At 46.3% G+C, this 27951-nt stretch overlaps 1 protein-coding gene across 9 annotated transcripts in view; it reads right to left on the reverse strand.

Annotated features, from left to right (window-relative positions):
- Positions 1-19726: 19726 nt before the first annotated feature.
- The window catches only part of PHACTR1 (phosphatase and actin regulator 1), a 560913-nt gene continuing 552688 nt past the window's right edge, over positions 19727-27951 (reverse strand). For all 9 annotated transcript variants that reach the window (XM_041770863.1, XM_041770864.1, XM_041770861.1 and 6 more), the window contains 3 exons: positions 26138-26278; positions 23948-24024; positions 19727-23076 (listed from right to left, as the gene is read on the reverse strand). In XM_041770863.1, the coding sequence (XP_041626797.1) occupies positions 23061-23076; positions 23948-24024; positions 26138-26278 (234 nt within the window). In that variant the 3' untranslated portion in view covers positions 19727-23060. The remainder of the gene's footprint in view (positions 23077-23947; positions 24025-26137; positions 26279-27951) is intronic.

Raw genomic sequence — 27951 nt, forward strand, 5'->3', positions numbered from 1 at the left:
AGTGAGTCAAGGGAATCCCTGGGTGGCTCAGCAGTTTAGCATCTGCCTTTGGCCCAGGGTGTGATCCTGGAGTCCTGGGATCGAGTCCCACACTGGACTCCCTGCATGGAGCCTGCTTCTTCCTCTGCCTGTCTCTCTCTCTCTCTGTGTGTGTGTGTCTTTCATGAATAAATAAATAAAATCCTTAAAAAAAAAAAAAAAGTCAGTCTGATACCATCCAGAGTTTTCTTTCTTAGGCAACCAAAGGGCTCCATCTCAGCAGAAGGGGTTTTTTAAGGTCCCCTGTGAGGACAGTGGCAGTATGGGTGAGGGTCGAGTTGCACTTTGATACCAGAATTTTGTTTTGCCAAGAGCCTCAGCATTCTGAAAACGTTTCTGCCTACTGCCTTTGGTGAGAAGCATGGCTCCCGATGAAAATATCCCCCCTACCCCCCACCCCCAGTCCCATTATTCGAGACGTTTTGTCAAGATGCTGCAGAATGTCCCTTTGGTGTCACAGCTCAGGGGTTTTGTTACAGCCCAAACTGTCAGGGCTAACCTATGGGGCTCTCCCGCTCCTTTGGAAAACTGGGATCTAACTTTTTTTTTTTTTAAGATTTTATTTATTTATTCATGAGAGACACAGAGAGGCAGAGACACAGGCAAAGGGAGAAGCAGGCTCCATGCAGGGAGCCCGACGTGGGACTCAATCCTGGGTCTCCAGGATCAGGCCCTGGGCCGAAGGCAGCGCTAAACCACTGAGCCACCTGGGCTGCCCAAGGGGTCTAACGTTATTAAATATAGTTTTAGTCCTTCCTTTACACAGTATCATTTTTTTTTTAACATCTGCTCATTCATTCAGTTCATCTTTTTTACAGTGTGTTTATAAACACAATGAAAAAGCTTCAAGTCTGTGCTGCTGGGAGCTCCTGAGAGCCCAGGAAGGTCGGGGCATGTGTGACTTCTGCCTGACAAAAATGGAGTGGACAGATTGCGTGCGCCCAGGCTTGTGGGGTGTGTCTGAGGTTCCCTCAGTAAATGAGGTCAGGGTTCATTAGAACGAAGCACTTTTTTTTGTTGCTGTTCATGGAAAGTTTGCCTGAAAATCATGAGGCAATCCTCATCACATGATGTGGATGGAGGAAGAGCTTGAAGGCCTCCATCCTCTCTTGCTCTGACTGTCAGGCACGCCTGCCCTGTGTTGAATTACTTAGAATCCTCCCTTGGCTCTGGCCTGTTCTCTGTCGTGTGGTTATTACTTCCCCACCGTGGGGGTTTATTCTCTTTAAGAGCAAAGAGTCTGGAGGGAAGTCTGTGAGGATGAGGGTAAAAATAGAGCATCTATGCCCTGGACGAGTCTCTTGCTCCGAGTGACAGCCTGTGCTGGTGCTGTGAGGCTTCAAGCAGGAGACGAGTCTGGACTTCTTCGGCCAGGGGCAGCCTTTGGGAGGGGTGGGGTGTGGGCAGCCGGCAGGGTGGTGGCTGGCCCTGCAGTTGGCATCTGCCAGTAGTCCCATCGGATAAGCAGCTTTTGTCTTCAGCTGGATGTTCTGGCTTTGGAAGGGCCAGAGGATACTTCTGTCTGCCTTGAGAGGAGAGTGTGGGAATTTTTGTGTCATCCCTCTGATGGCTGAAACAAAGAGCTGTTTCTCCTTTAGACTCTGTGCCAAATGAAACTGCTTGTGGGTCTTGGCACCAGCCACCCCTCTCTGGGTCAGCCGCTGGCTTACCCAGAGTTGGTACCAGTTTGGGGGGTTGGTGAAGAAAGGGGTGATGAGAATGGAGACTGGAATATTCTTGGAGGACCACAGGAGGGTGGGGGTACGGTCCTCTCTTAGTGCTTTTCTGACTTGTTCCTCCCTGTCTTTTTTGGTTTCTTTCAGCCTTGCCTTCTGGAGGTTACAAAGTGAGTGGACAGTTTGTTGCCAGGTGAGTTGACCATTTCCCACCTTACTCCTGGGAGCTGGTTTTACTGTAGGGAAACCACAGGGGGAAGCTGGAGAATGTGACCCAAGGAGAACATGGGAAAAATTCTTCCAGAAACCTGTCCTGATGGAGCAGAACTCCAAATAGAATATCACAGCAGGTGCTTAGTGTTTAGAACTCGGGATCACACCTGAAAAGTAGGTATGACTGTGGTGTTTACCAAAAGCTTATGTGCACATCACCGGGGACCGCTGGCGCACATGCTAGCCTCACCTCCTTTATGCGGCTGGAAAGTAGCAACCTGGCACTTGTCGCTTTGGCATCTCTCTTTATCCAACTCTGCCCGCCCTCCGGACTAATGCCATGGTTTGTGAGGGAGGCAGCAAGGAAGAGGAGAGCTTTGGACCATTCACTTCCACATGTCCGAAGGTTGCGCTCAACGAGCCTTAGTGATCCTCTGCCCCCACCCTCATTTCTCCTTTTCCGTTGGGTTCCTTCACCCTGGTAGTCATTCTCATTCAGTTGTGAAGTCAGTTTGAACACACTCCAGCTCCCAATTATGGACCAGGTGCTGAGCTTAATTGCTGACCAAGTCATACAGCGGCTGCCCTCTTGGAGCTTGTAGTCGGGTGGGGAAGGCAAATACTAAATTACACAAGTACGTATTGTGTTCTCTCATCGTTAAGAGTGGCTCTCAGCTCCTCTGAGCTGCCCCACAGGAGAGAAGCTTCAGCGCAGGGTTGGGTTACTCTGGCATGCGTGGTTTTGGCCCCACTCACTAGCTCTGTGACCCCGGGGGCTCGTGCAGTCTCTATTTGCTTCCCTGTGGTCAAACCCATTCTGTTACCTTCCTCACCCCCCAGTGTGCTCGTGGGCATCCAGTGAGTTCTGTGTGAAAGCGGTTTAAGGAATCTGGAGCTCCGTGTAATATTGAATATTTTTTGATAGCATAGTTCGCAAGAAGGTGGCCGGGTGCTAGTTGCCCTTTTGAATCAGCACAGCACTTCAAGGCCTAACTTTGCTCTGCCCGTCCTGAAGTTTCTAGTAAACTGCCAAGCTGAAAAGGGATTCTTCTTCCTCTTGGCTCTGTCACATTGCAAGCACCGCTCATTTCATGGTAATTGTTTGGAAGGCTCTTGTTTGCTAGTCTTGGACTTCTACTGAACTTTCCCTGTGGTTTCCCTCTGCACTGCAAGCTCTGGGGCTGTGTCTTATTTCCTTTCCCTGATCCCCATCTTATCTAGGACAGCCCCTTGTGCCTGTTTGCTCCCCCAAACTGTGCTAGCCTGCCCTTCTCCGGGCACAGGTGAAAAAGACTGGTGTCTTTGCCAGGAATGTCCTCTCCCCACTGCAGGGCTCCGTCTCTGAGGCTCAACTCAGGCAGCTCCTCCTCCAGGAAGCTCTCCTGGCTCTCTGCACCTTTCCTTTTGCCCCAGGCCTGTTTCCTTCCTGGCACTCTGTGTCCTTTTTGCCACATTTAATACATTGGTTGAGGCCCCACACTAGCCCGTGAGCTCCTTAAGGGTCAAGATCATGTCTCATTCTCTTTTCCTTTCTCTCAGAGCCAAAGCACATCTCAGCTGGCCTGGGCTCATTCAAACTCATATGAGTTTGAGTACGTGAATGCCTGCCTCAGTGTTGATTAAGACTTTTGTGGTGGGGATCCCTGGGTGGCTCAGTGGTTTAGTGCCTGCCTTCGGCACAGGGCGAGTCCCAGGATCAAGTCCTCCACCAGGCTCCCTGCATGGAACCTGCTTCTCCCTCTGCCTGTGTCTCTGCCTCTCTCTGTGTGTCTCTCATGAATAAATAAAATATTTAAAAAAAATACTTCTGTGGTGACAAGTAATGGAATCGTCTGGAGCTAGCTAGCTTGCTTAAAGGAGACCTTTATTCTGGGATACAGGGTGAGGCTCAGGACCCAGAGGACTTAGGGCTGGCTAGATCTGGGATGGGACCAAAGAGAGCCTGGGCTCTTGGACTCTTCTTTTTGACCTACTCTGTGTCTGATGCGTTCTCTGTCCCTCTGCTGTCCAGATTCCTTTGGTAGAAGACACCTGACTCTAAGATGGTAAGCTTATTTGTCATAGGTCCAGCCTCTGGAGACAGAGTCTCTGGGTTCTGTTTCTCAGACTGTGAGAAAGAGGCTGTGGTCCAGTTTGGGTCTGGTGCTGTCCACAGACCAGCCATCTATTGTGTGGGGATGGAGGGGTCGTACGGCAGACACACGGCTACCAGGAGCCTCCCTGGTGTCCATGGCAGTGTACGGGTGCTGAAGGAGGGACGTTGTTATGGGGTCCAGTCTGAACTGAGAGGACACTCTGAAAAGTTTTCTGCTCCACTTAGCAAATCTGTTAACTGCATCTGTACCCTGCAAAGGTTCCAGGAGGGGCATCAGGCACCTACTGCCTTGAACTAAGTCTGAGTGGCTTTTCCTTCCCCCACCTATTTCTGGTTTCTGTCAACCAGTTGAAAGATGAGACAGCCAGTCCTTTCAGGTGGGGTGAGCATTAGGAGCTCTGGCAAACAGTGTCTCCTTTGGCTAGGTGTTTGTGAACGTTTCGTATCAAGTCTCATTTATTCTGGAACTCTACAGAAAATCGGCTTCACCTAGCTCCTTCCCCCAACATGAGTCAAGTGGGAAGCCTTGGTGAGGAGTGGCTGGCAGCAGCTGTGTTTATTTGCCTCTGACTGCTTGGGAGGGTGTCCAACATCTGGGGCTCCAGACGGAGCTGGGCTGCAGCCAGGCCTGGTGGCAGCTGGGTGCACCTGCTCAGAATCATGGGGGTATGCAGCCGCTAAGGCCAATTGATCTCAAGATCACAGGGGAGGCACACCTGGACTTGAGGAATGTCAGAGCTGGATGAGAGCTTGCAAGTCGTCTGACTCCACGCCCCCCACCCCAACCCTGCCCCTGGTACGCAGGTAAGAGAGGTGAGGCTCCAGGAGGCTATACAAGGTCACCCAGAGAGCTGAGCAGCATCCTGGCTGGACTGTATTTGACCAAGCTACTTCCTCATCCTGAAACACAACCTCTGTCTATTCTCTGATCCTTAAAATCCCTGCATCTGGGTAAAACGTTGTCGACGTGCCCCCCTGTTGATGCTTTCTGGCTGGCATGCCATCTTCATCTGTAAAATGGGAAGGATGATGGTTGCGGTAGCCACCTCACAGAATTGTTCGGATTAAGTGCAGAAGGATACGCACATAGCTCTTAGGTCAGTGCCTGGCACAGACTAAGCTCTCAATAAATATTAGGTATTACTGCATCACAAGTGATAACGGTTTCAATGTGTATTCTTCTCAGGGAGGTGGCATTATAATTTTCAGTCTCCCTAAAGACGAAATGTCTCAGAGGAGGCTGCTTCCTGAGATGAGGCTTTTAGGGGATTACAGACCCATTACGGGCTCTTTAAATCATGCCTTTTGAACAGAGCTTCTTAAACTGTAATGTACATAGGAGTCCCCTGGTGCCCCTCATTAAAATGCAGATTCTGGTTTAGTCCTGGGGTGGGGGCTGAGGTTCTGAATTCCTCATACACTCCCTGGTGATGCCAATGCTTCTGGTCCTCGGGGATCATGGTTTGAGGAGCAAGGATTTAGGGAATGTAGATTTCACCTAGTACAGGGCTTAACCCTGACTGCCAAAGAAAGAAATATGCTGCAAGGGATGCCACCTGCTTGTAACCCCTTTCTCATTTTTAAGTAATTAGTCTGACTTCATTTCTAGGTGATGGTGGGAATATCGCTAAAAGTTTATACAGCAGTTCATCAGAACCTCTGCTCGAGACTCGAATGTTCTCCAGGAAGTCTGTCTCCCCTGGATCAGTGGAAGTGCCTTCATTATAACATTATCATAGGTCAGTTCATTACCCAGGTTAGTTCTGTGGCAGCTAACCAGCCATATCCATCCTTTCCTTCTTCCTTACTAACCAGACCTCAGTTTTATTTGAGGTAGGAGTATATTAATAAAACTTTATTTACTAACCTCTTGGGCAAAGAGGGGTGGCCAATAAGATGGAAGGCAAAGTCATTAGGACATCCAGAAGAGGTCTTCATTTAAGGAGAATTTACTTGTCAGGTAGGTAAACTTTCTTCTCACTTCCTGCCTGTATAATATACATCATGCTGGAACCCCAGCAGCCACCTTGTGACATGAGGCAACCATGAGGATGGAAACCACATGATAAGGATGCTGGGGCAGAAAAACAGACTTGCGGCATACTGATGATGTCACAAGCTTTTCCTTGGTTAGCTCCAGACTTCCTTTATAGAAACAAACACTAGTTTTGGCCACTCTTTGGGTTTCCTGTTATGTAAAGGCTGCTGAACGCAGTGCTGACACTATCAGAGCAGATGTGGTTTAGTAGCATAGACACAGGGTTAAATTGGTATTTAAACATCCTTCTGGGCAACCTTTGTGGGATTTGCTGGTCAATGTAGGGGCAGGGCAACTGGATTGAAGCCCCGGGGTTCTCAGAAAGGCTATGCCTTTCCCTAGCTGTATGATTCTGTTCCTTTTAAAGCCTCAGTCTCCTTGCCTGTGAAAAGGGATGAGAGATGAAAGTGTCCAGCACAGTGCCAGAGTGCAGAGCTAATGGCAGCTGGTGTTGGGGTGGTCTGAGGATGATGGTGTAAGGACACAAAGGTCAACCCAGCAGCAGTGACCAGGGCTGATGCAAGCAGTGTGAGGGGGTGCAGAGGTGAAGCTTAGGGGGGAGGCAGGGATACACCACCCAGAGCTTCTGTTAGGGTTGCGCACGTTGGTGTGCTACAGGGCAGCAGAGCACCAGAAGGGGTTGGACTAAGTGCTCCTGTCACCATTAATGTTCTATGAGTGATTTTGTTCAGAGGAAGGGGTGGAACACAAGCAGCTCTCAACCAGGCCTTGAGAGACATGCCTTTGCATCTGAGCTCTGAGCTGAGGCCTGGGAGGTGGCTCAGGCGACATCTCAACTCCCCTCACTGGCTTGCTGCGGAAATGCAAATGACGCTCCCCCAGCTACTTGCTCTAAGCCATTCCATGGACCAGTGGTCAACCATTAGTGTCTGCTCTCGCCTACTGACAGGAACCTACAGTGAAATATCTTCAACCACAGCAGAATGGTCCACACCTTTTCTGTCCAAATCAAAGACCTTTTTTTTTTTTTTTTTTTTTTTTGCTTTAGATTTATCTCCACAACTGTCCAAACCCAAAGCCATTCCTCTCTGCCTTTCTCTCTTTCCCACTTCAATTAATTATGTTCTGCACTTGCACTGTTTTCACTCATGCAGAGCCAGCTGGTTCCTGGAGGGCAAAACCATGTCTTTGCAATGAACTGAAACCATCAAGAGATGTGCTTATCTCCCAGCTTGTGGGGTGCTGGCGGGGAGGTGATGGGCAGAGACCTGAAATAGGAACCTCTTACTGCTTGGCCCCATGAGGCTCCGTTTTTCTGACCAGCTGCTAGATGGTCTGAAAAATGTCCACATTTCCTTATTGTGGTCTGTTCCTAGATTTTTAATTTTGATATAATTGAAATAAGGTCTGTGAGAGTAAACAGATTACACATAGGTAAGTTTCCTTGTTCAGGCAAGTCTAAAGGTAACCAGTACTATATGCATTTATAAATTCTTCTTCTTCTTTTTTTTAATAATTGTAACTAAATTTTTAAAATGTTTTGTTTATCTAAGTAATCTCTACACGTAGTGTGGGGCTTGAACTCATGACCTGAGATCAAGAGTCACATGCTCTACCGACTGAGCCAGCCAGGCACCCCATAACTAGGTTTTTTTAGTAGAAGAGGGATATGTGCTGTGTGGGGAGAGAAGGCAGCCAGGGCAAGAGGGTATGCGGCCAACAGCGGCAGCCCCAAGTTCCCTTCCTCAGAAGCAGCCTGTCAGCCTCCACACATACATGAGATCACATATGCTTTTCTAGAAAGAAGGGAGGGCAGCATAGGGATTTATCTTGCCTGCTTTGGAAATGTCATAACCCAGTCAGAATTGAGGAAAACCTGAGAGTTAACCGGCAGCAAGAGGCTCTCGTGCTGTGGGTGGGTGGGTGTTCTGCAGAGGGGGGGTGAGTCTGGGGGCCACTGGGGATGACCATAAGCATTTTAGTGGTAGCTTGGAGAAGTGCTCCCCACCCCCAACAGCAAGGCACCTCATAATATGAACAAGGCCAGCTTCCCACCTGGTGATATTTTCACTATTTTAACCACAGGGCCTTGCAGAGCCAGCATCCAGGCTGGGGCTTTCCTTCTGGGAGGCTCAGGTGCTAAGGCAAAAAGCCTCAGCTCTTGCACACTCACTGCCCACTGGGATACCAGGATACATGCTCTTTACCCTGATTCTCTTCATGGGAAGGACTTTCTGAGATCATAGGCTTCACCAGCCAGTATGTGATGTATTTGTACCTGCTCAGCTGAAGAAACTCGCTTGCCCTCTTCTGGGAGGGGGCTGTGAGGTCACAGGCTTTGTAAAGACACAGCCTCCTGTGATCCCTGGAAACCCCCCTGGAACAAAGGTATCAGTGACAACCATCCCCCCCAACCCCAGGTTGGTAATAAGGAACAGATTGAATCTTCCTCCCTCCCTTCCATTCTTTTTTTTTTTTTTTTTTTTAACTAAAGGAACAACAACTGCAATGACGTCACCATGCAGGAGACTCAGAGCCTCAGAGATCATGAGGTATGGTCTTGATCTGTTACAGAGGGGAAGAGAAACAAGCATGTGGAATTCCAGCTCAGGGTAGCATGCATCTTAACCGGTTTGTCAAAGCTTAGAAGAAGAATCGGTAAGTTATGCTTTCGTGGTTTAGTCTTCCTGTCTCTTTTACAAACAAATTCATTAATTCATTTTTTAAAAGGCCCTTTGCCTTCATCTGGGGTGTTGCCCCATGGAAATAAGGATGGTCATGGCCTCTTATTATGAAATAAGGAGCTTTTTTTTTTTTAATTAATGGCACAAAATGAGCAGAACTGCCTTTTACCAAATAATAGCACTTGGGAAAGGGACTGGTTGCGTGCCCACGATTGATTACATGTCAGATGTGTCCTTCCTCTCTGGCTTTAGGCAGCCTGCTGTTCTTGTCCTGCCTTCGCCACAGCCCCACGTGGGACCCATGCTGTGCCAGTGCCTGGCTCAACATGAGTTCCCTTTGCAGGAAGTCATAAGTACTGGCGGACTGGCTCATGGTTGGTGGGGTGAGATCGCCACTGGTGTGAGTCGCAGACAGGCCGTGCACTACCTGGAGGGCTTGGAGAGACCTGGGTGTTTTTCCTGATCTGTGGTTCTCGGTGTCAGAAGATGATATGATTACTTAAGACAGGCAACTGGGATAAGTGGATGAAAGCTGAGAAAAGAGTCCAAGGAAGCGGTGGGGAAGCCATGCATGCAGTGACCTAGCAGAGAGGCTAAGAGCAATGCTTTAGAGTCAGGCCTGGTTTGGAAGCCACCAGGTGTCGTGAGGATTAAATAAAATCTGATATGAAAACCATGTAGCCCAGCTCCCGGTATGTGGTCAGCGTGTAATATCTGGGAACTGCGAGTGGTATCGACAGGAATTAAGTGTCCACACAGTCTCTCTGCTAGAAACTGGCCGCATGTCAGCTACTGTAGGGCATAAGTATTTGTTCATACTGTTTGTTTTTGTACCCGTAAGTACTCTGGCTCCTCCCTAGACTCCAGGGTCCCCTAAGCGAGGCCTCCCTTGGACTCCATTCAAGGAATCTTATCACTCAGTTGTGAAAGCTCATGTCTTGTCCCCGGGGTGGTCACTACAGCACGGCCCCATCAACAGCCCCTGTGCTGGGCTCCAGGGCCTCACATGCAGCAGGGGCCTACTCTGGGGCCTCTCAGCAGGACAAGGCAGGGGGTGGGCCATACCAGCCCCAGGGCTGGTGCAGTGGAGGTTGGGATCTTACCAGTAGGGCAGGAGCGCTGCGGATGTCAGGCAGGAGAGTGGTGCGAGCAGGTCTGTGGATGGAGGACTTTGCACCAGCAGAGGCACATGACTATGATCATCCTGGCGAGAGGTGAGGGCCTTTTAGAGGGCAGTGGACCAGCTTCTAGAACTAACTGGCAGGGGTTTATGATCAGCTGGCAGTAGAAAAGAGAGAGTGACTTCTAGGTGATGACATTCACTGGAAAAGGAAGGAAGGGGAGGAAGGGCAGAGGGGCAGGCTTTGAAATTATGAAAACAAGTCTGAGACATAATTGAATTTGTGGAACTTGTCAGGCGTGTGTCCAGTATGCCATCTTACCTTTGGTAAGACCTGACTCTTCTAAGCACCTTATACATGTTTTATTTAATTCTTGTAAGAGCCCTATAAAATAGGTGCCTTTATTCCCATTTTACAGATGAGAAAGCAGAGGCACAGTGTAACTTGCCCGACACAGCTAGTAATAGGTAGCGCCAGAATTAGACTCCAGAGCTTTGGGGCTCAGCACCATGTTGTTTTTTCTTCTTTCTTTCTTTTTTATTGAAGTATAGTCAACACACAATGTTGCCTTAGTTTCAGATGTACAACATAGTGACTGGATAAGCCTGTGTTTTGCTACGCTTACCCCAAGTGTAGCTACCTGTCTGTCCCCATACAACCCTATTATGGTACCACTGACTGTATCCCCCATGCTCTACCTTCCATCCCTGTGACTTCCTCATTCTATAACTGGAAGCTTGGGCCTCCCACTCCCCTTCACCTACTGGCCCAACCCCCCATGCCCTCTGGCAACCATCAGTGTGTTCTCTGTTTTTATGGGTCTGTTTCTACTTTTGTCCATTTGTTTTGTTTTTTAGATTCCACATGTATGTGAAATCACATGGTATTTGTCTTTCACCATCTGACTTATTTCACTTAGCATAATATTATCTGGGACCATCTATGTTGTTGCAAATGGCAAGATCTCATTCTTTTTTATGACTAATTATATATATATATATATATAATCTGTTATATATATGGAGGACTTTGCACCAGCAGAGGCACATGACTATGATCATCCTGGCGAGAGGTGAGGGCCTTTTAGAGGGCAGTGGACCAGCTTCTAGAACTAACTGGCAGGGGTTTATGATCAGCTGGCAGTAGAAAAGAGAGAGTGACTTCTAGGTGATGACATTCACTGGAAAAGGAAGGAAGGGGAGGAAGGGCAGAGGGGCAGGCTTTGAAATTATGAAAACAAAAGTCTGAGACATAGTTGAATTTGTGGAACCATTTAACCACTTATTGAAGATGCTATCTTTCCCCCATTGTACCTATATATATACACATACATACACACACACACACACACACACACCACGTTTTCCTTATCTATGCATCTATCAGTGGACACTTGCTTCCATACCTTGGCTATTATAATGCTGCAATAAACATAGGGGTGCATGTATCTTTTGGAACTAGTGTTTTCATTTTCTTTGGGTAAATACCCAGTAGTGGAATTACTGGATCATACAGTAATTCTATTTTTTATTTTTTGAGAAGCCTCTGTACTGTTTTCCACAGTGGCTGTGCCAATTTACATTCCCACCAGTAGTGTATGAGGGTTCCATTTTCTCCACATCTTCACCAACACTTGTTGTTTCTTGTGTTTTTGATACTAGCCATTCTGACAAATGTGAGGTGATATCTCATTATGGTTTTGATTTGTGTTTCCTGATAATTAGTGATGGTGAGCATTTTCTCATGTGTCTGTTGGCCATTTGTATGTCTTCTTTGGAAAAATGTCTATTCAGGTCTTCCGCTTATTTATTTTTTTAAAGATTTATTTATTAAAGAGCAAGCAGGGGAAGGGCAGAGGGAGAAGAGAAAATCTCAAGCAGACTCCAGGCTGAGCACGGAACCTGACACAGTGCTCTATCCCAGGACCCTGAGATCATGACCTGGGCCAAAATCAAGAGTTGGACACTTAACCTACTGAACCACCCAGGTCACCCTCCTCTGTTTATTGTTTTAATAAGATCATTTTTTTGTGTTATGTAAGTTCTTTGTATATTTTGGATATCAATCCCTTATTGGATTTATCATTTGTTTTCTCCCATTCAATAGGTTGCCTTTCTTTTGTTGATGTTTCTTTGCTGTGCAAAAATTTTATGTTTTGGTGTAGTCCCAATAGTTTATTTTTGCTTTTGTTTCCCTTGCCCAAGGGAGACTTATCTATGAAAATATTCGTGGGCTGATGTCAGAGATTACTACTGCCCGTGTTTTCTTCTAGGAGTTTTATGGTTTCAGGCTTTACACTTAGGTCCTTAGATCCATTTTGATTTTATTTTTTGTATCGTGTATAAGAAAGTGGTCCATTTTCATTCTTTTGCATGTAGCTGTCAACTTTTTCCAGCACCATTTAACCACTTATTGAAGATGCTATTTTTCCCCCATTGTACATTCTTGTGTCATAGATTAATTGATGATCTACTCATGGGTTTATTTCTGGGTTCTCTATTCTATTCCATTGATCTGAATGTGTTTTTTTGTGCCAGTATGATACTCTTTTGAATTAATTATAGCTTTGTAGTATATCTTGAAATCTGGGATTGTGATACCTCCAGTTTTGTTGTTCTTTCTCAAGATTGCTTTGGCTATTTAGGATCTTTTTTAGTACTATATATATTTTAGGATTATTTTTTCTAGTTCTGGGAAAATAGTATTGGCATTTTGATAGGGATTGCATTGAATCTATATATTGCTTTGGGTAGTATGGACATTTTAACAATATTCTTTTAATCCATGAGCATGGTATGTCTTTCCATTTATTTGTGTCACCTTTAGTTCTTTTCATCAATGTTTTATGGTTTTCAGAGTACAAATCTTTCACCTCTTTGCTTAACTTTATCCCTAGGTGCTTTATTCTTTTTGGTGAAATTGTAAATGGAATTGCTTTTTATTTATTTTAGAGAGAGAGCATGAGTGAGTGTGAGTGGAGGGGCAGAGGGAGAGAGAGAATCTGGAGCAGACTCTATGCTAAGCATAGATGCTGACTCGAGACTCAATCCCATGACCGGAGTGGAAATCAAGAGTCAGACAGTTAATTGACTGACATGACCGGAGTGGAAATCAAGAGTCAGACAGTTAATTGACTGAGCCCCAAAGGAATTGCTTTTTAAATTTCTGCCACTTCATTATTAGTATATATAGAAAGGCAATAAATTCCTGTATATTAATTTTGTATCCTGCAATTTTACTGAATTCATTTATTATTTCTAATAGTTTTTGGTAGAGTCTTTAGGGTTTTCTGTGTATAGTATATCATCTACAAATAGTGACAGTTTTATTTTTTCCTTACTAATTTGGATATCTTTTATTTCTTGCCTGCTTGCTGTGGTTAGGACTTCTAGTACTGTATTGAGTAAAAGTAGTGAGAGTGGACATCCTTTTCTTGTTCCTAATCTTAGAGGAAAAGCTGTTTTTCACCATTATGTGTGATGTTAGCTGTAGGTTTGTCATACATGACCTTTATTGTATTGAAGTATGTTCCCTCTAAATGCACTTGTTGAGAGTTTTTATCAATTCTGTCAGATGGTTTTTCTGCATCTATTGAGATGATTATATATTTTTTAAACTTTATTTTGTTAAAGTGGTATATAGTGCTGATTGACTTACAAAAATATTGAACCATGCTTGTATCCTCAGAATATATCCCACTTGATAATGGTGAATGATTTTTTTGAAGTATTGTTAAGTGGTGTGCTAATATTTTGTTTAGGATTCTTACATCAGGGAAATTGGCCTATAGTTTTGTTTTTTTAGACAATGCCTTTGGTTTTGGTATCAGGGTGATCCTGGCCTTGTAGAATGTATTTGGAAGCTTTCCTTCCTCTTCTGTTTGTTGTTTTTTTTTTTTTTTTTCTTCTTCGCTTTAAGTAGGTTCCATGCCCAGCATGGAGCCCAGTATGGGGCTTGGACTCATGACTTGGGGATCAAGACCTGAGCAGAGATCAAGAGTTGGATGCTCCACTAAGTCACCCATGTGCCTCTCCTTCCTCTTCTGTTTTTTTGGAATATAGAATAGGTATTATTTCTTTAAATGTTCCGTAGAATTCACTTGTGAATCCATCTGGTCCTGGACTTAGGTTTGTTTGGAATTTTTGGATTACAGTTTGTTACTAGTATTGTTACTAGTTTTGTTACTAGTAATTGGTCTATTAAGATTTTCTATTTCTTCCTGATTTGGTTTTGGAAGATTGTATATTTCTAGGAATTTATCCATTTCTTCTAGCTTATCCATTTTGTTGGAATATCATTTTTTTGTAGTAGTTATTCTTGTTTTGTATTGCTGTGGTGTTGGTTGTTTTCCTCTTTTCCTTTCTGATTTATTTGGGTCCTCTTTCTCTTTTTCTTGGTGAGTCTGGTTAAAGGTTATCAGTTTTGTTTATTTTTCCAAAGAACTAACTCTCGATCTTTTCAACTTTTTTAGTCTTTATTTCATTTATTTCTGCTCTGATCTTACTTTCTTCCTTCTATTAACTTTGAGTTTTGTTTTGTTTTGTTTTTTTTCTAGTTCCTTTAGGCGTAAGGTTAGATTAAGATTTTTCTTGTTTCGGGACGCCTACGTGACTCAGTGGTTGAGCATCTGCCTTTGGCTCAGGTCGTGATCCTGAAGTTCTGGGATTTAGTCCCACATAGGGCTCCCTGCAGGTAGCCTGTTTCTCCCTCTGCCTGTGTCTCTGCCTGTCTCTCTGTGTCTTTCATGAATAAATAAATACAATCTTAAAAAAAAGATTTTTCTTGTTTCCTGAGGTAGGCCTGTATTGCTGTAAATTTCCCTCTTATGTCTGCTTTCACTGTATCCCAAAGATTTTTGACTGTTTTTATTTGCATTTACCTACATGTATTTTATTTTCTCTTTCATTTCTTTATTGACTCATTGGTTACTTAGTAGCATGTTGTTTAGCCTTTATGTTTGTGTTTTTCCAGGTTTTTTTTTTTTATCGATTTCTAGTTTTATAATGTTGTGTTCAGAAAAGCTGCATGATATGATTTCAATCTTCTTAAATTTACTGGCACTTATTTTATGGCCTAACATGTGATCTGTCCTGGAGAATGTTCCATATACACTTGAAAAAAATGTGTATTGTTATTTTTGGATAGAATGTTCTGTATATATCTGTTAAGTCGATCTGGTCTAATGTGTTGTTAAAAGACACTCTTCCCTTATTTTCTACCTGGACGATCTATCCATTGATGTCAAAGAGGTGTTAAAGTCCCCTACTATTATTGCTTTACTGTCCATTTCTTCCTTTAATGTTTGTTAATATTTATTTGCTTTATGTATTTTGCTTTATGTATTTTTTTTTAAGATTTCACCTATGTATTCATGAGAAACAGAAAGGAGAGAGAGAGAGAGAGAGAGAGAGAGATACAGGCAGAGGGAGAAGCAGGCTCCATGCAAGGAGCCTGACGTGGGACTCGATCCCGGGTCCCCAGGATCATGCCCTGGGCTGAAGACGGCCCACCGCTGAGCCACCTGGACTGCTCTGCTTTATGTATTTAGGTGCTCCAGTGTTGGATGCATAGATCCTGGACCTCCAGGATCATGCCCTGGGCCGAAGGTGGTGTTAAACCGCTGAGCCACCAGGGCTGCCCATGATCCCTTTATTATATAACGCACTTCTTTGTCTCATTATAGTCTTTGTTTTAAAGTCTATTTTGAAAAAAAAATAATAAAGTCTATTTTGTCTGATACAAGTGTTGTGTTGCTACCTGGTCTTTTTTTTTTTTTTTCACTTCCATTTGTGTGGGGTGTCTTTTTCCATCCCTTTGCTTTCAGCCTATGTGTGTCTTTAGATATGATGTTTTGTAGGCAGCATATAGATGGGTCTTGTTTTTTTGGGTCTTGTTTTTTCATCCATTCTGTCATTCTATGTCTTGATTGGAGCATATAGATCATTTACATTTAATTATTGAGAGACACCTGATTGGCTCAGTGGTTGAGTGTCTGCCTTTGGCTCAGGTCATGATCTTGGGGTCCTGGGATTGAGTCCTGCATCGGGCTCCCTGCTCCTCCCTCTATCTATGTCTCTGCCTCTCTCTATGTGTCTCTCATGAATAAATAGAGAAAATCTTTTAAAAAAATAATTATTGACAGGTATGTATTTGTTGCCATTTTGTTTTCTGGATGTTTTTTGTAGTTCTCTGTTGCTTTTCTTGCTCTGTGGTGATTACTGACTTTCTAATTGTTATGATTGGCTGTCTTTGGCTTTATTTTTTGTGTATCTATTACAGGTTTTTGGTGTGTGGTTATCATGAGGCTCATATATACTTCACATATAGTTCACATATAGTGCTACTTCATCCTAAATATATGGCAGTCTGTATTAAGTTGATGACTTAAGTTTGAATACACTCTCAAAGAACTGTATTTTTACTCCCTCCTCCACATTTTGTATATTTTACATTTTTAAATTTTTGTGATTACCCTTAACCAGTATTTTTAATTTGTTGATTTTAAGTTTTGTCTTTTAACCTTCACACTAGCTTTATAAGTGATTGCTTTACTACCTTTACTGTGTATTTGCTCATGAAATTTGCTCCTTTCATAATTTTCTTCTAATTATGGCCTTTTTTTTTTCCACCTAAAGAGGCTCCTTTAACATTTCTCATAAGGCTGATTTAGTGATGATGAACTCCTTCAACTTTTTTCTCTTTTCTTCTTCTTCTTCTTCTTCTTTTGGTCTGGAAAGCTCTCTCTCCAATTTCAATTTCTCTCCAATTCTGAATGCTAATCTTGCTGTGTTGAGTTTTCTTGGTTGTATGTTTTTTTTCTTTTAACAGTTTGAATATATCGTGCCACTCCTTTCTGGCCTGCAAAGTTTCTTTCTGCTGGAAAATCAGCAGATTGTCTTATAGGGTTTCCTTTGTGTGTAACTTGTTATTTCTTTCTTGCTGCTTTTAAATTTCTCTCTTTAATCTTTGGTATTTTAATTATTATGTGTTGTGGCATGCACTTACTTGTGTTCCTCTTGTTTGGAACTCTTTGTGCTTCCAGAATCCAGAGGTTTGTTTCCTTCCCCTGTTTAGGGAAGTTTTTAGCTCTTATTCCTTCAAATAAACTTTCTGCTCTCTTCTCTCCGCTCCTCCATTTGGAACCCCCATAATGCCAATGTTTGTTTGCTGAACATGTTGTTCAAAAGATCCCCTAACCTATCCTCATTTACAAAATTTATTTTTGCTGTTCAGCTTGTGTGCTTTTCATTACCCTACCTTCCAGATTGCTGATCTGTTCTGCATCCTCTAATCTACTGCTGATTCCCTCTACTGTATTTTTCATTTCAGTTATTGTATTCTTTAACCCAGTTTTTTTTCATCTTTTCTTTCTCCTTGTTTTCTTTCTCACTAAATTCATCTATTCTTTCCAATCATGTGAACATTTTAATGACCATGACTTCAAACTCTTTATCAGGTAAAATTATTATCTTCATTTCCTTTTCTTTTTCTGAGGTTTGTTTTGAGCCTATTCCTCTGTATCCTCATTTTGCTTGACTTTGTGTTTGTTTATATGAATTAGGGGGAGTGCTACTTCTCCTAAATTTGAAGGAATGGTTTTATGTATGGTCATTCCCTACGTAGACTTTGTGTGTATGACTGGTGACTGGCTGGCTAGAGCTATGTTTGGCATGGGCTAGGGTGGGGGTGGGGCGTCTCAGGACACCCTGTGTTTAAGCTGCCCTGGTGGAATGGCCTGAGCTGAAGTGGGCATGAGCTGGGGTGTCCCATGCAGGAGGCACTCTGATGGGGGCAGCTGGAGTCAAGGTGGGCACAGACCAGGAGTTTCTGAGGTGCTCCATGTAGAGGGTGTCCCGGAGAGCAGCTAGAGCTGCAGTGGGGTATAGGCTGAAGGTTTCCAGAGTGCTTAGCATTGGGAGGGTGCCCTAGCCAAGACAGGTACAGCCCAGGGGATTCTCAAGGGTACCATACAGGGTGTAACCTGATGGGCCAGGAGATCCAGGGTATTCTGCTCTAGGGCTGCACCATATGTTCCTAACATCCATGCTACACTGCCACTTTGTGACATTTGGAAACCCAGGCCAGAAGCTCAGGGTAGATCTGAGCTGTAGCTGTACATAATGTCGTTCATCTGAGGCCAGGGGAGTGCTAAGGACCTATAGAGAGCCATCTAGGGAGTGTTCGTGGTGTCAGATTTGTCCTTTTGATTAATTATCAGGTATAAACATATCACTGATGTGCCCCCGAAATTGAGGCATTGTAGAGGGGACACAATAGGTTGTACTTAAGCATCACTTCCCAAGGTTCTCAAGTCCCTCCCCTCCCCAGGGTGCTTTGCCCAGAAAAAGGACAGCAGCTTCAGGCTGAGCCCCCCTGAAGGCACATGGCAGAGGGGGCAGGTCCCACTGCCAATGAGCCCTCCAAGAGGTCAACCTAAGGCAAGGAGGGGTAGCAGGCATGCAGGTCACATTTGCAGGTGGTCTGAAAAAGAGGAATCCACACTGTTCTTCAAGAGAGTGCCCTGGCAGGACTTATCTAAAGCTCTCTCCTAAGGGCTTAGTGTTTTAAAATTCAGGTAAGCCCAAGTCATAGAAAGCTGATGCCCTAAAGGATAGCACAGGGTATCTGTGTTCTCATTGGTGAGATGAGAAAGGTGAAGCCCTGAGAAGTGACTCAGCCAAATTGCCCAGTTACGGGTTGTGACACAGCCACCACTTGTCTGTCCTGGGATGACGAAACAGATCTGATGGGTGTACTGGCCACCTTTATCTATCGGGAATGTGTAGCCACAACCTTTGTTTACTTCAGAAAGGGCTCCCTCAAGATGGTGGTCAGTTTCCTTCCCTCTTGCAGGGCAGAGCCTGTTGGGGGTGTTACCAAAGCTTTTCTTTATAGGTCTTTCACTCCCTGGGATAACCGTAGTCCTGTTCTGCCAATTAGATGTATCAAAGTCAGAGAGCTCTGGAGGGGAGCAGAGGGCAGGATGGGGGCAAAGCTTTCAGTCTGAAACCTGAAACCCTTTCTGTAAATGCCAACCCTCTCTCCTGCTGCCACTCCTGCTCCAGGAGCCCTGCGGCTAGTACAGGTGAGAGCTGGTACAGTGATGCAGAAGGCTAACATCCAATGGCCTTTGCAGCTGTTGCTTAGCAAAGAAGTAAGTAGTGCATGTGGTCAGTCCAACCTTCTGAGGCTGGACATTCCCAGGAGAAGGAAGAGCAGCTCCCTTTGTTCCACACCTTGCTACTCAGAAGCATGATTCCTGGACCAGCAACATCAGTGTGTCCTGAGAGCTAGCTAGAAATGCAGAAATCTCAGGACCACCTAGACTTACTGAGTTGGCATCTGGGAGACTGAGCATATGATATCTAGTAACCTTACCCACCTAAAATGTAGCCAGAAAGCACTGAGGTCCCTCTTGCTTCCCTCCAGAACCTTCCAAGAGACAAGTTAGAACCAGAAAGATAAGTGATAAAGCTCTTAGCTTTACAGGGCAAATACTCAAGACTTGTCCTGGAGACAGAGGTAAGTACTCAAAAGCAAAGTAGTTTGGGACTTTTGCTTTGGGGCAGTGACACCCCACAGGCTCCCCAAGCCATTGCTGCTATACAAAGCTGTCTGATATCACATATTACAGAGATGACTCTGAGGGATTTAACAAGTTAACTTATATTCATTATTCCTAGATTATTAAAGAACAGACAGTTGGGTGCTACATCTTAGTCCTAGAAAGCTAATTTCTGTACAGCCATCCTTCCCCCCAATAATACCTGATACATGAAGTGGTTTTCCATCTCCATAACTCTGTTTGCTGATGAACAGACCTGCCTTCCTCCCAAACCCAGTCTTCAAAGTGTTTCAGTGGTTGATAAAACACACAGGAGTCGAGGAAATTTTTTTAGACTTTTTTTTTGGTTTGTTTTTAAAGAAACTGCATACATCATCAGAGACAAACAATAATTTAAATACCATGCAGTTTCTGTATGTACAAAACCTAGGCCATAGAGATCCAGTTTAATTTGTATTCTATTTACATTGTCTTCCTCATACAGCCATCATCTGTTAAATTAGAACACAGGAGAGCGCTCCTATACACAGACAAACTATGTACAGACACCCGGGAAGCAACTGGAAAAAGCAACTGGTTTGGGGATTAACAGACAGATGGGAAGAAAAAGTCATCTAAGGTGACCTTCACCCACTGGCTGTGCATGGGGAGAGCCTGAAATCCCATTCACCGAAGCACACACCACGATATTCATTCGGCAAATATAAATACACGTTCATAAGCGGGAGAAAAAATAAACTCAGGTTTTTATCACATCTACCATCACATTGTTTGGTTTCTCTAATTTGACATAAAGGCTAAAGTTTTAAAAGTTTTACAGGGCTTTGAGGGCCTTTGGAGAGGAATAGATAGCAATTTTGAAAGAGCAAGTAGGCCAATGGCAGTCCTTTCTGTCACAGATGGTGGTGGGGAAGTTGGGGCAATGTCTGATTTTGGGAGGGAAACCTTTTGATTTGCGAAATTTCACATTGTTCCTCTCACGCTAATCCAAATCACAAAAGGCTCAACTGGGAATGTATACGTACAAGACCTTTGAGAACTGCAGCTTTTTCAGAAAATGGATGCATTTTAAAACCACCTAGCCCATCTCACTTTTTTTTTTTTTTATTTGTAACTTCTTCCAGTTGTCCTAACAATATGGCAATAAAGAAATGTGGATAGATTTCTCTAAAGACCTCAAGAGTTCACAGAAGGAAAGAGACGGAGGCCCCATCCTGTGGTCCACTGAGATTGCTGAGCCCCCTAAAGTGGGCTTGAAATAGCCCACTTGGATGGTAGGTGAGATTTCAGGGGTGTGGAAGGTTCACCCCTAATTCCTGCAACTGACTTTTCAAAAAGGGTGCTCTGCAGGAATGGAAGTGGAAATTGTGTTCCATATCTTCCATGCTCAAAGTGGACTGCACTTTGGGCAGGATACCTGGGCTGCTGGCTGGCTGCAGGGAAACTGAGCTGGGCGTCATGTTCCCAGGGCTTCAGAGGCCCCAGAACCGAAGCCAGCAGAGAAGCCATTGGCCTTCAGAGGAGGAGTCCAGGCAATGGAATGAGTTCCCATAGGACTCGCTCCTGGGCCCAGGGAAGGCCCGACCACTGTGCCAGGGCCCTGTGAGCCACACGAAGACAGCTGGGAGTCACAGGAAGCTCCGACTCAAATCCTGGCAAGGCAGGCACCTCTGCCTGGAACACGTGCCTGCCGTAAAGAAGTCAAACGAAAGAGCCCTACATCTTTCGTCATACCATTTGCACATTCAAACGTCAGTAAGCCTTTCGGGAAGACTGTATTTACACAGCCATACTGAAATCCCGACCACGTTTTCCCTGAACAATATACCTTCCCACGACAGTTAACTATTCAGATTCAACATTCAAAGAAAAAAAAAAAGGATCTAGTGATGGCGGCCCTCCTTGGGCTGGGCAGTGGCGTGCTCACTCCAGATGGCAGGAGAAAAGCGCATGACAGCTTTGCAACGGCTAGTGGGCACTGCCTAAAGAACTGCCCTGAGCTCCCCCCCAAAATATGCCCAGCTCCTGGATTAATGCTGGCCAGAGGAGCTGTTAACGCCTGCCGAAAATTAAATGGCCTCACTGAGGGGTGTGCCTCCCCAGAGTAACGCTTTCCACACGTTTTGGGGTGGGAGCCGCTTAACTCCTTTTTGTGACGGCCAATCTGGCATCTCTCTGACTCTTGGGCACGTGTGGAGGGGAGCGAGCCGTTACCCAGAGAAGTGGTGGTAACGGTGAGACCACAACAGAAAGCCAGGCAGAGCTGTGTGCCTGAGGGCCCTATGAGGTCTGTTAGGAGGGAAAACAGAAGAAGCTGCAATGGGCCTCAAGAGAGTTGTTAGGGCTTGGGGGCTGTCCTTCCTCTCACTGCACATCCTTATCCCTGTTGTCCCTCTGTCAGAAGAGCACTGCCTTCCTGTGGTCCCAAGTGAATGGGACAGTGGGAGAGACATCTCCAATCAGTCTTACCAGCACCATGAGGGAGAGGAAGGATTCTCTCCGGATAGGAGCAGGAAGGTACAGCATGAGCAGGCGTGGCTGGTGTTTGCACGATTCTGGCATATGCCAAACCCTGAAGCTCCTCCACGGAAACTCTTCAGTGCAAAGAAAGGAGACTAGAAGGCCATCAAGTGGTTCTGGAGTACCAGTCCCTCAGTGACTGGACAGCCAGCCTTTCAGGACTGGTTTCTGGCTTGCATGCATTGGTCCTATACTCAGAGGCTGTTTGTTAACTTCCATTCCACACAGTCACTCACCCCGGGATGCGCGGAGAAAATGAAGAACGTCAGCCAAGCAGTTTCTTACCCCAGCCTTTCTGTCCTCAACAGGGTCCTTACACTCGGATGCACGAATACCACAGGAGTACCACAGCCGTGGCTGTGCGCATAAGATCACCCGTGACATTTGGCTTTTTGGACACAGACGGGTCAGTTAATTTGAACTGAGCAGATGACAGTTTTCCCTTCTAAACCAGAGCTCCCTGGAAGGCAGCTCAGCTCAGTCTGCCGGGACACGACAGGTACAATGCCGGGAGCACACGCTCTTGGGACCAAAGGTCAACCACAGATGCCCCCAGAAAAGCACCTTCCCTTTCATTCACCGTATGGATGATGGCTAGAGGGAGAGGAAGGACAGGGGCAACTGAGGACAGTGCTCCCTTTCAGCATCCTCCTCCTAAGAGGCCCCCGAGCCCAATGCCGCGCCTGGAGCCAGTGTGTCTGGCCGAGTCTAGAAGGCCTACCAGACCACTTGCTTTGCACAGTCATATCCAGGCCAAACGCACTGCTTCGGCTTTCTTTGGACCCCGGTGACACACACTTTAGGAGAAGAGCTTGGCTGGGGCCTAAATGAGCCTAAATGAGGTTGGCCTGCCGGGCCTGGCTGGAGAGGACCGGGCCCGCTCCGAGCGCTGGGAAGCCTTCAGTCCGGTCTGCCGGTGCCCTCCGTATCAGCGGTGGTGCCAGCAGCTCTGATCATGGAGCGGTGACCATCGCGTTTTCGCAAAGAGAATCCTGATCATGTTTCCTTTTATTTTTCTTCTTCTTCTTTTTAAAAAAGGCAGTTCAGAAGATTTACATCATAATGGGGAAGTGAATAAATACCAGCACTTATGGTTCTTATAAATTTATGTTTTGAAGACAGCATAGCACTCAAGAGGAATTGGACTGTTAAGGTCGGTGAAACCTAGAAAAACAAATAATTAAATCAAGACCAAGGGGCTGCCAAAGGTGCCAGACACCCCCATCCAAGCTTCCCATCCTCAGATTCCCCACTGCTGACAAGTGCCAAGTTGAATCTGGTTTGACCTCCACGAAAAGGCACATCCCTACAGAACTCCTGAGGTCCTTGAGCCCCATGGGATTCACCTTTGATTTTGGGATGGTCTAATTTGGAGCTCCTGGGGGTCAAACCGGATGGCCCTGCTAGCCCTCAGCCCATGCTCTCAGCTTGGACTCAGCAGCCAGGTATAGTACCTGGCCTGTGTCTCCGAGTCCACGCACTATAGAATTGGTACGTCCTGTTTCTCTAAGATGTTCACCAGTGAGTACAAGTCCTAAGAATTAAGTCGATGTCTCTGTTGCTAACTAGCCATGTGACTTTATATCAGCCCCTTAAATCTCTCTATGCTTCAGTCTGGAATCATAGGAGGGAACCTCCACCTTGGAAGTCCCGTGTGGATTTGGTATTTCTGCCCAGGTTTGGCTTGGGCCGAGCTGTAAACTCTCACTGGTCTTGACTTCTCGCTTGTCTCCATAGAAACCCACTCTGGCATCATTGGTGGCTCAGCACTTATCAGATCTTTAATCAGATCTTTAGTTTGGATAATTTAAAAACTAGGCTTCCAGAAGGTCCCATTTAGCCTGGGCTGTAATGCTCCTTCCCCGAGCTTTGGTAACCGTAGGGGAACTTCACACTGACCTCTCACCTTCTTTTGCGCCACACCTGCCACCCAACCTGTGATCCAGAAGCAGATGGGATAGTTTTGTCTGGAAGCAAATATTACAGTTTTTTTTTGGCGGGGGGGGAAGGGAAAAGAACTGCTTGGTACACTAACCTTGTTAAATGTCTACTCAATTCATGAACTTCCATTTCAGTGCTTTTAAATTCATTGAGCTCCTTTCGAATGGCAGCCTGGAATAAAGAAAATCCCGTGAACATGCAGAAGAGGCAGATGGAAAGGAGTTCACCTCTATTTTCTGTGTTCTTCGACAAAGCCGTTCGACAAAGTACGTAACACGAATTCTCTCATGGGGAGGGGAAAAAATCACCCAGAACCTACTAAGGATCCCCCTCCCGCTAAATGTAAATTGTAAATGGTGGTACGTGGCATGTTGCCCCAAGTGTTGTCTTCCTGTCTCCATGGAGCACTGCTGTCTAGGCAGCCACAGCCCACACAGATCTGCCCCACACTCCTTGGGGCTTTAAATGTCAACCTCTCATCTTCCCTGGGGAAATGATCTGAGCTCACTATGGGCAGGGTGATGCCTCACGATGGATCCTTCTAGAAGGGGTGGGTGATTGCGCCATCCTGTGATGTATAAAGCCCCCACTCGTTGACAGCTCCATTTACTCTAAGGTGGCTATGCCATCATCAAGGCCATGGGCCATGTGTGGATGGCCGCCTCCTCCCAGCACTGTCCGCAGATGTGCAGTGGCCAAGAGGAGAGTCAGGCAATCACACCAAAAGGACTGGTGAGGATGGACGGGATAGGAGGTTTGGCATTGGAGGAAACCTCACTTCTTCCTTGGGGGCTGAAATTCCTTAGGTAGGATCAGTGTGGCTCCCCCTCAAGAGAGGTGGCACACACGACCTCTGTGCCTGTTTATCAGCCTGAGACACCGCTTCCTGTTCCTCTGCCACAACAGCCTGTGAGGAACTAGAGAGTTCCCTGCTGCTCACAGTTTCAGCACGTGTGTGTGGAGACATGCTGTGCTTTTCCTCCACTTTTGCTGATCCCTCATCCTTGGTAAGCCAGCACCCTGTCATCAGAGCAGGAACAAAAGGCAACAAGGGCCAAGGCCCCTTCCTGCGTTCCTGTGTATGTGACACAACCGCTTGGGACTGAGTGTGTGTATGTGTGGTGGATGGTGCTGCCGTTCCCTGGGTCAATCCCCACAGATGCCTGTACAGGGAAGAGGGGAGTGCTGTGTTTAAGAGGGGGCAGAGGTTTCCGTTCCTCAGGACCTGTGGGGTGGACCCAGCATGTGGAAAGCACCTCTGGAAAGTCTGTCTGCCTCTGGCCCCATCGTTCCTACTCGAGTGCAACAGCTTCCCTGCGTTCACACTGCCTGCACTTGGTCAGGCCGGAGACTGAGCTGTAGATGACCTCGCCCTGTGGTTCATATAAGAACAACACTGGCTCTGGGAATTCATGGGCAGGACTCTTTAAGAGAAGGCCCCCAGTGTACCCCAGACTCCTCCCACTGTTAACTTGCACATGGGACATAGTCATTAATTTAGACTTTTTTGTTAGTCCCTCATGGTGACCGGACTAGAGTCACAAAGGATTACAAAGCAGAGGTTCATTTTGATACATGGTCCAGTGGACAAGTAAGAATGAGGTCTCTCTCTCTAAGTAGAGGGAGGGCTTGAACCCATGATCAAGACCTGAGCTGAGATCAAGAGTCAGACACCTAACCAACTGAGGCACCCCAGTGCCCCAAGAATGATGAATCTTTTGCCTCCCTGCATTTCCTATAAAACAAACTCAACTTCAGATTATTTGTTTTCCAAATGGATGAGTGTTTAGTGTAGCGAGGCAGATTTCGCGGTCCCTGTGATCTGTGTCCCGTTTCTACCATCAGGTTATAATAATTTACAGAGTGAGTTTGTCTCTTTGTGGTTTTTTGAATCCTGCTCCGAGGACAGTGTCCTGCTCACCAAAGGTCCACAATAGGTGTGGAGCCTGGCACCCGTGAGCAGTTGCGTGCCCATACAGGGGCTATTCTGTTCCTCTGGGCACAGCCTCCACACTGCCTGTCCTCCCGCTGTCATGCAGCATATCTGTGACTGTCTCGCGCCTTCTCTGCAGCCGTGAAGAGTCAATTCAGTGACCTCCCTGCAGAGTATCTGGAGCCCAGGGGTGAGGTTTGGGGACATGGCGCCCTTGGCTCGGCAGGCAGGCCCCGCAGCCCTGTGGCACCCCCATTACTGACACCGTGACCTCAGCTTTGCAGCTGTCCGCGACACAGGGGCCAACTGAGGCATGAGGACCCCCCACCCCACCCCGGGCCCTCTGCTTACTTTGTCAGCAGCGGTGAGGCGGGTCCATGGCTTATCGGCCCTGCGGTCATAGTCCTGAGCATCAGCCACCTCCACATAGTCGCTGAAACGGATGAGGATCTTTCTTTCTCTAAGTTCTTCCACTGTGGGTCTTTGGCTGAGCTGCAGGGGAGAAGAGAGACATGGACCCCGTCAGCCGGAGGAATTGAGGCTGCCGGGTCAGTCTGTGAATTTACGGGCGGGCCAGGTGAGAGGCACCAACATGCGACACAAAGAGTGAGGGGGCAGGGCCCTGGGGGCGGGGGGTACCTAGGGCTTCCGACTCCTGGACCTGTGCCTTTGCCAGGACTCTGAGACAGAGCTTCATTGCCCCTGGAGCTATCTACAGGTTTCTCCGGATAGACAGCCTGCGGCTCTTCACGACACTGCAGTGTCCCCTCGCACGCAGCTCCTCCGTCTGCGTGGGTGTGGATTTTCCCACACCTGTGCTACTTCTCCCCGTGGGTGACAGGCACCTTCCATTGTGCTTCTGTCTCGTTTTGGTTTTGTAAGTCCACATCCATGTGTCAAATTGAGTGTGCTCTGCAGGATGGGTGTGTAAATCATTTTAAATGTGTGTGTGTGTGTGTGTGTGTGTGTGTGTGTGTGTCTCAGATGCAAAAAAGGTGTATATGCAAACAGTATGCAAAGTCAGGGTATGCAGGGATGATTAGGAGGTCAGAGGAGACCCTGCCCGTCAGGGAGTTCCAAAGAAAAGCCAGTTCACAAATGTAGAGCTGGGCTTAGTTTCTGCCAGGGAAGCCGGGGGACAGGCCTACGGGATGGGTCTGTGGGAAGGGGCGTGAGGAGGAGGAGGAGGAGGAGGAGAATTCACACGGACACGGACGGAGCCCCCTCCGGGTCCTAGTCACCAACACCCTGCCTTTTACTTAAATGGCACAAGAGTGATGTTTCTATTATCATTTCCTGCCACTCGGTTTTTCTCCTGGAGCAACACTGTCGCTCTTTCTTTAGGAGACCGTCTATTCATGTTATTTAAAAGCAATTTTTCCTCTAAGCCCTAGACTGTATTTACTTCTATTAATAGAAAACACAGTCAGATACAATCTTCACCGCCAAGGTGCATGAAACAAACACCCACAAGTGAATCCAAACCACCCTGGCTTTTTGACCCTGTCTCCTGCAGCTGCCCTGTACCCCCGGCTGGTGCCAGAGCGCTCCAGCTTGCTGCCGGCTGGCTGACAGTGGTTGATGGTTAGATCTAACCCCAAGCAGGGTTAGATGACTGCCAGGCTGGTATTGGACAGAATGGAGCTGGGCATGGTGAGGTTCCAGATAGGGCCAGAGCAGCGTGCCGCTCCCTCCTGGCCAGTGGTTGGGAGATCTGGGAAGCAGAGGCCTCAGGGGCTGTGGCACCAGCCTACTTGCCTGGACAACATGTGGCTCCCTGAGTTTAAGTGATTCCAGTCTGTGCTGAGACAGCCCTAGCTTTCCTAGGACAGGACCTTCTGGCAGCAGTGCTGGCCTGTCCCAGGAAACCATAGGTGTCCCAGGCTTTATGGGTTCGTCCTGAATCGAAAATGCGTTCTCTAAAATGTGAGTTCAGGGAGCTTTTGCACTATCATTAAAATACATACAGACATATGCTGTTTCCATACCCCTCCCACCCGAAATCCTTTGGTATTTCTTAGGACTAGCAAGATTTACCACGGGGGGGGGGGGGGGGGGTTGGACAAATGGTGTTAATTTCTAAATACACCATGACCAGAGAAAGGTTAAACATGGAATTTCTAGTTTTTATTTCTGGAAATCATGATCTGGATATTTTATGAATA

This window comes from Vulpes lagopus, chromosome 10, assembly GCF_018345385.1.
Source record: "Vulpes lagopus strain Blue_001 chromosome 10, ASM1834538v1, whole genome shotgun sequence".
Classification (NCBI taxonomy): Eukaryota; Metazoa; Chordata; class Mammalia; order Carnivora; family Canidae; genus Vulpes; species Vulpes lagopus.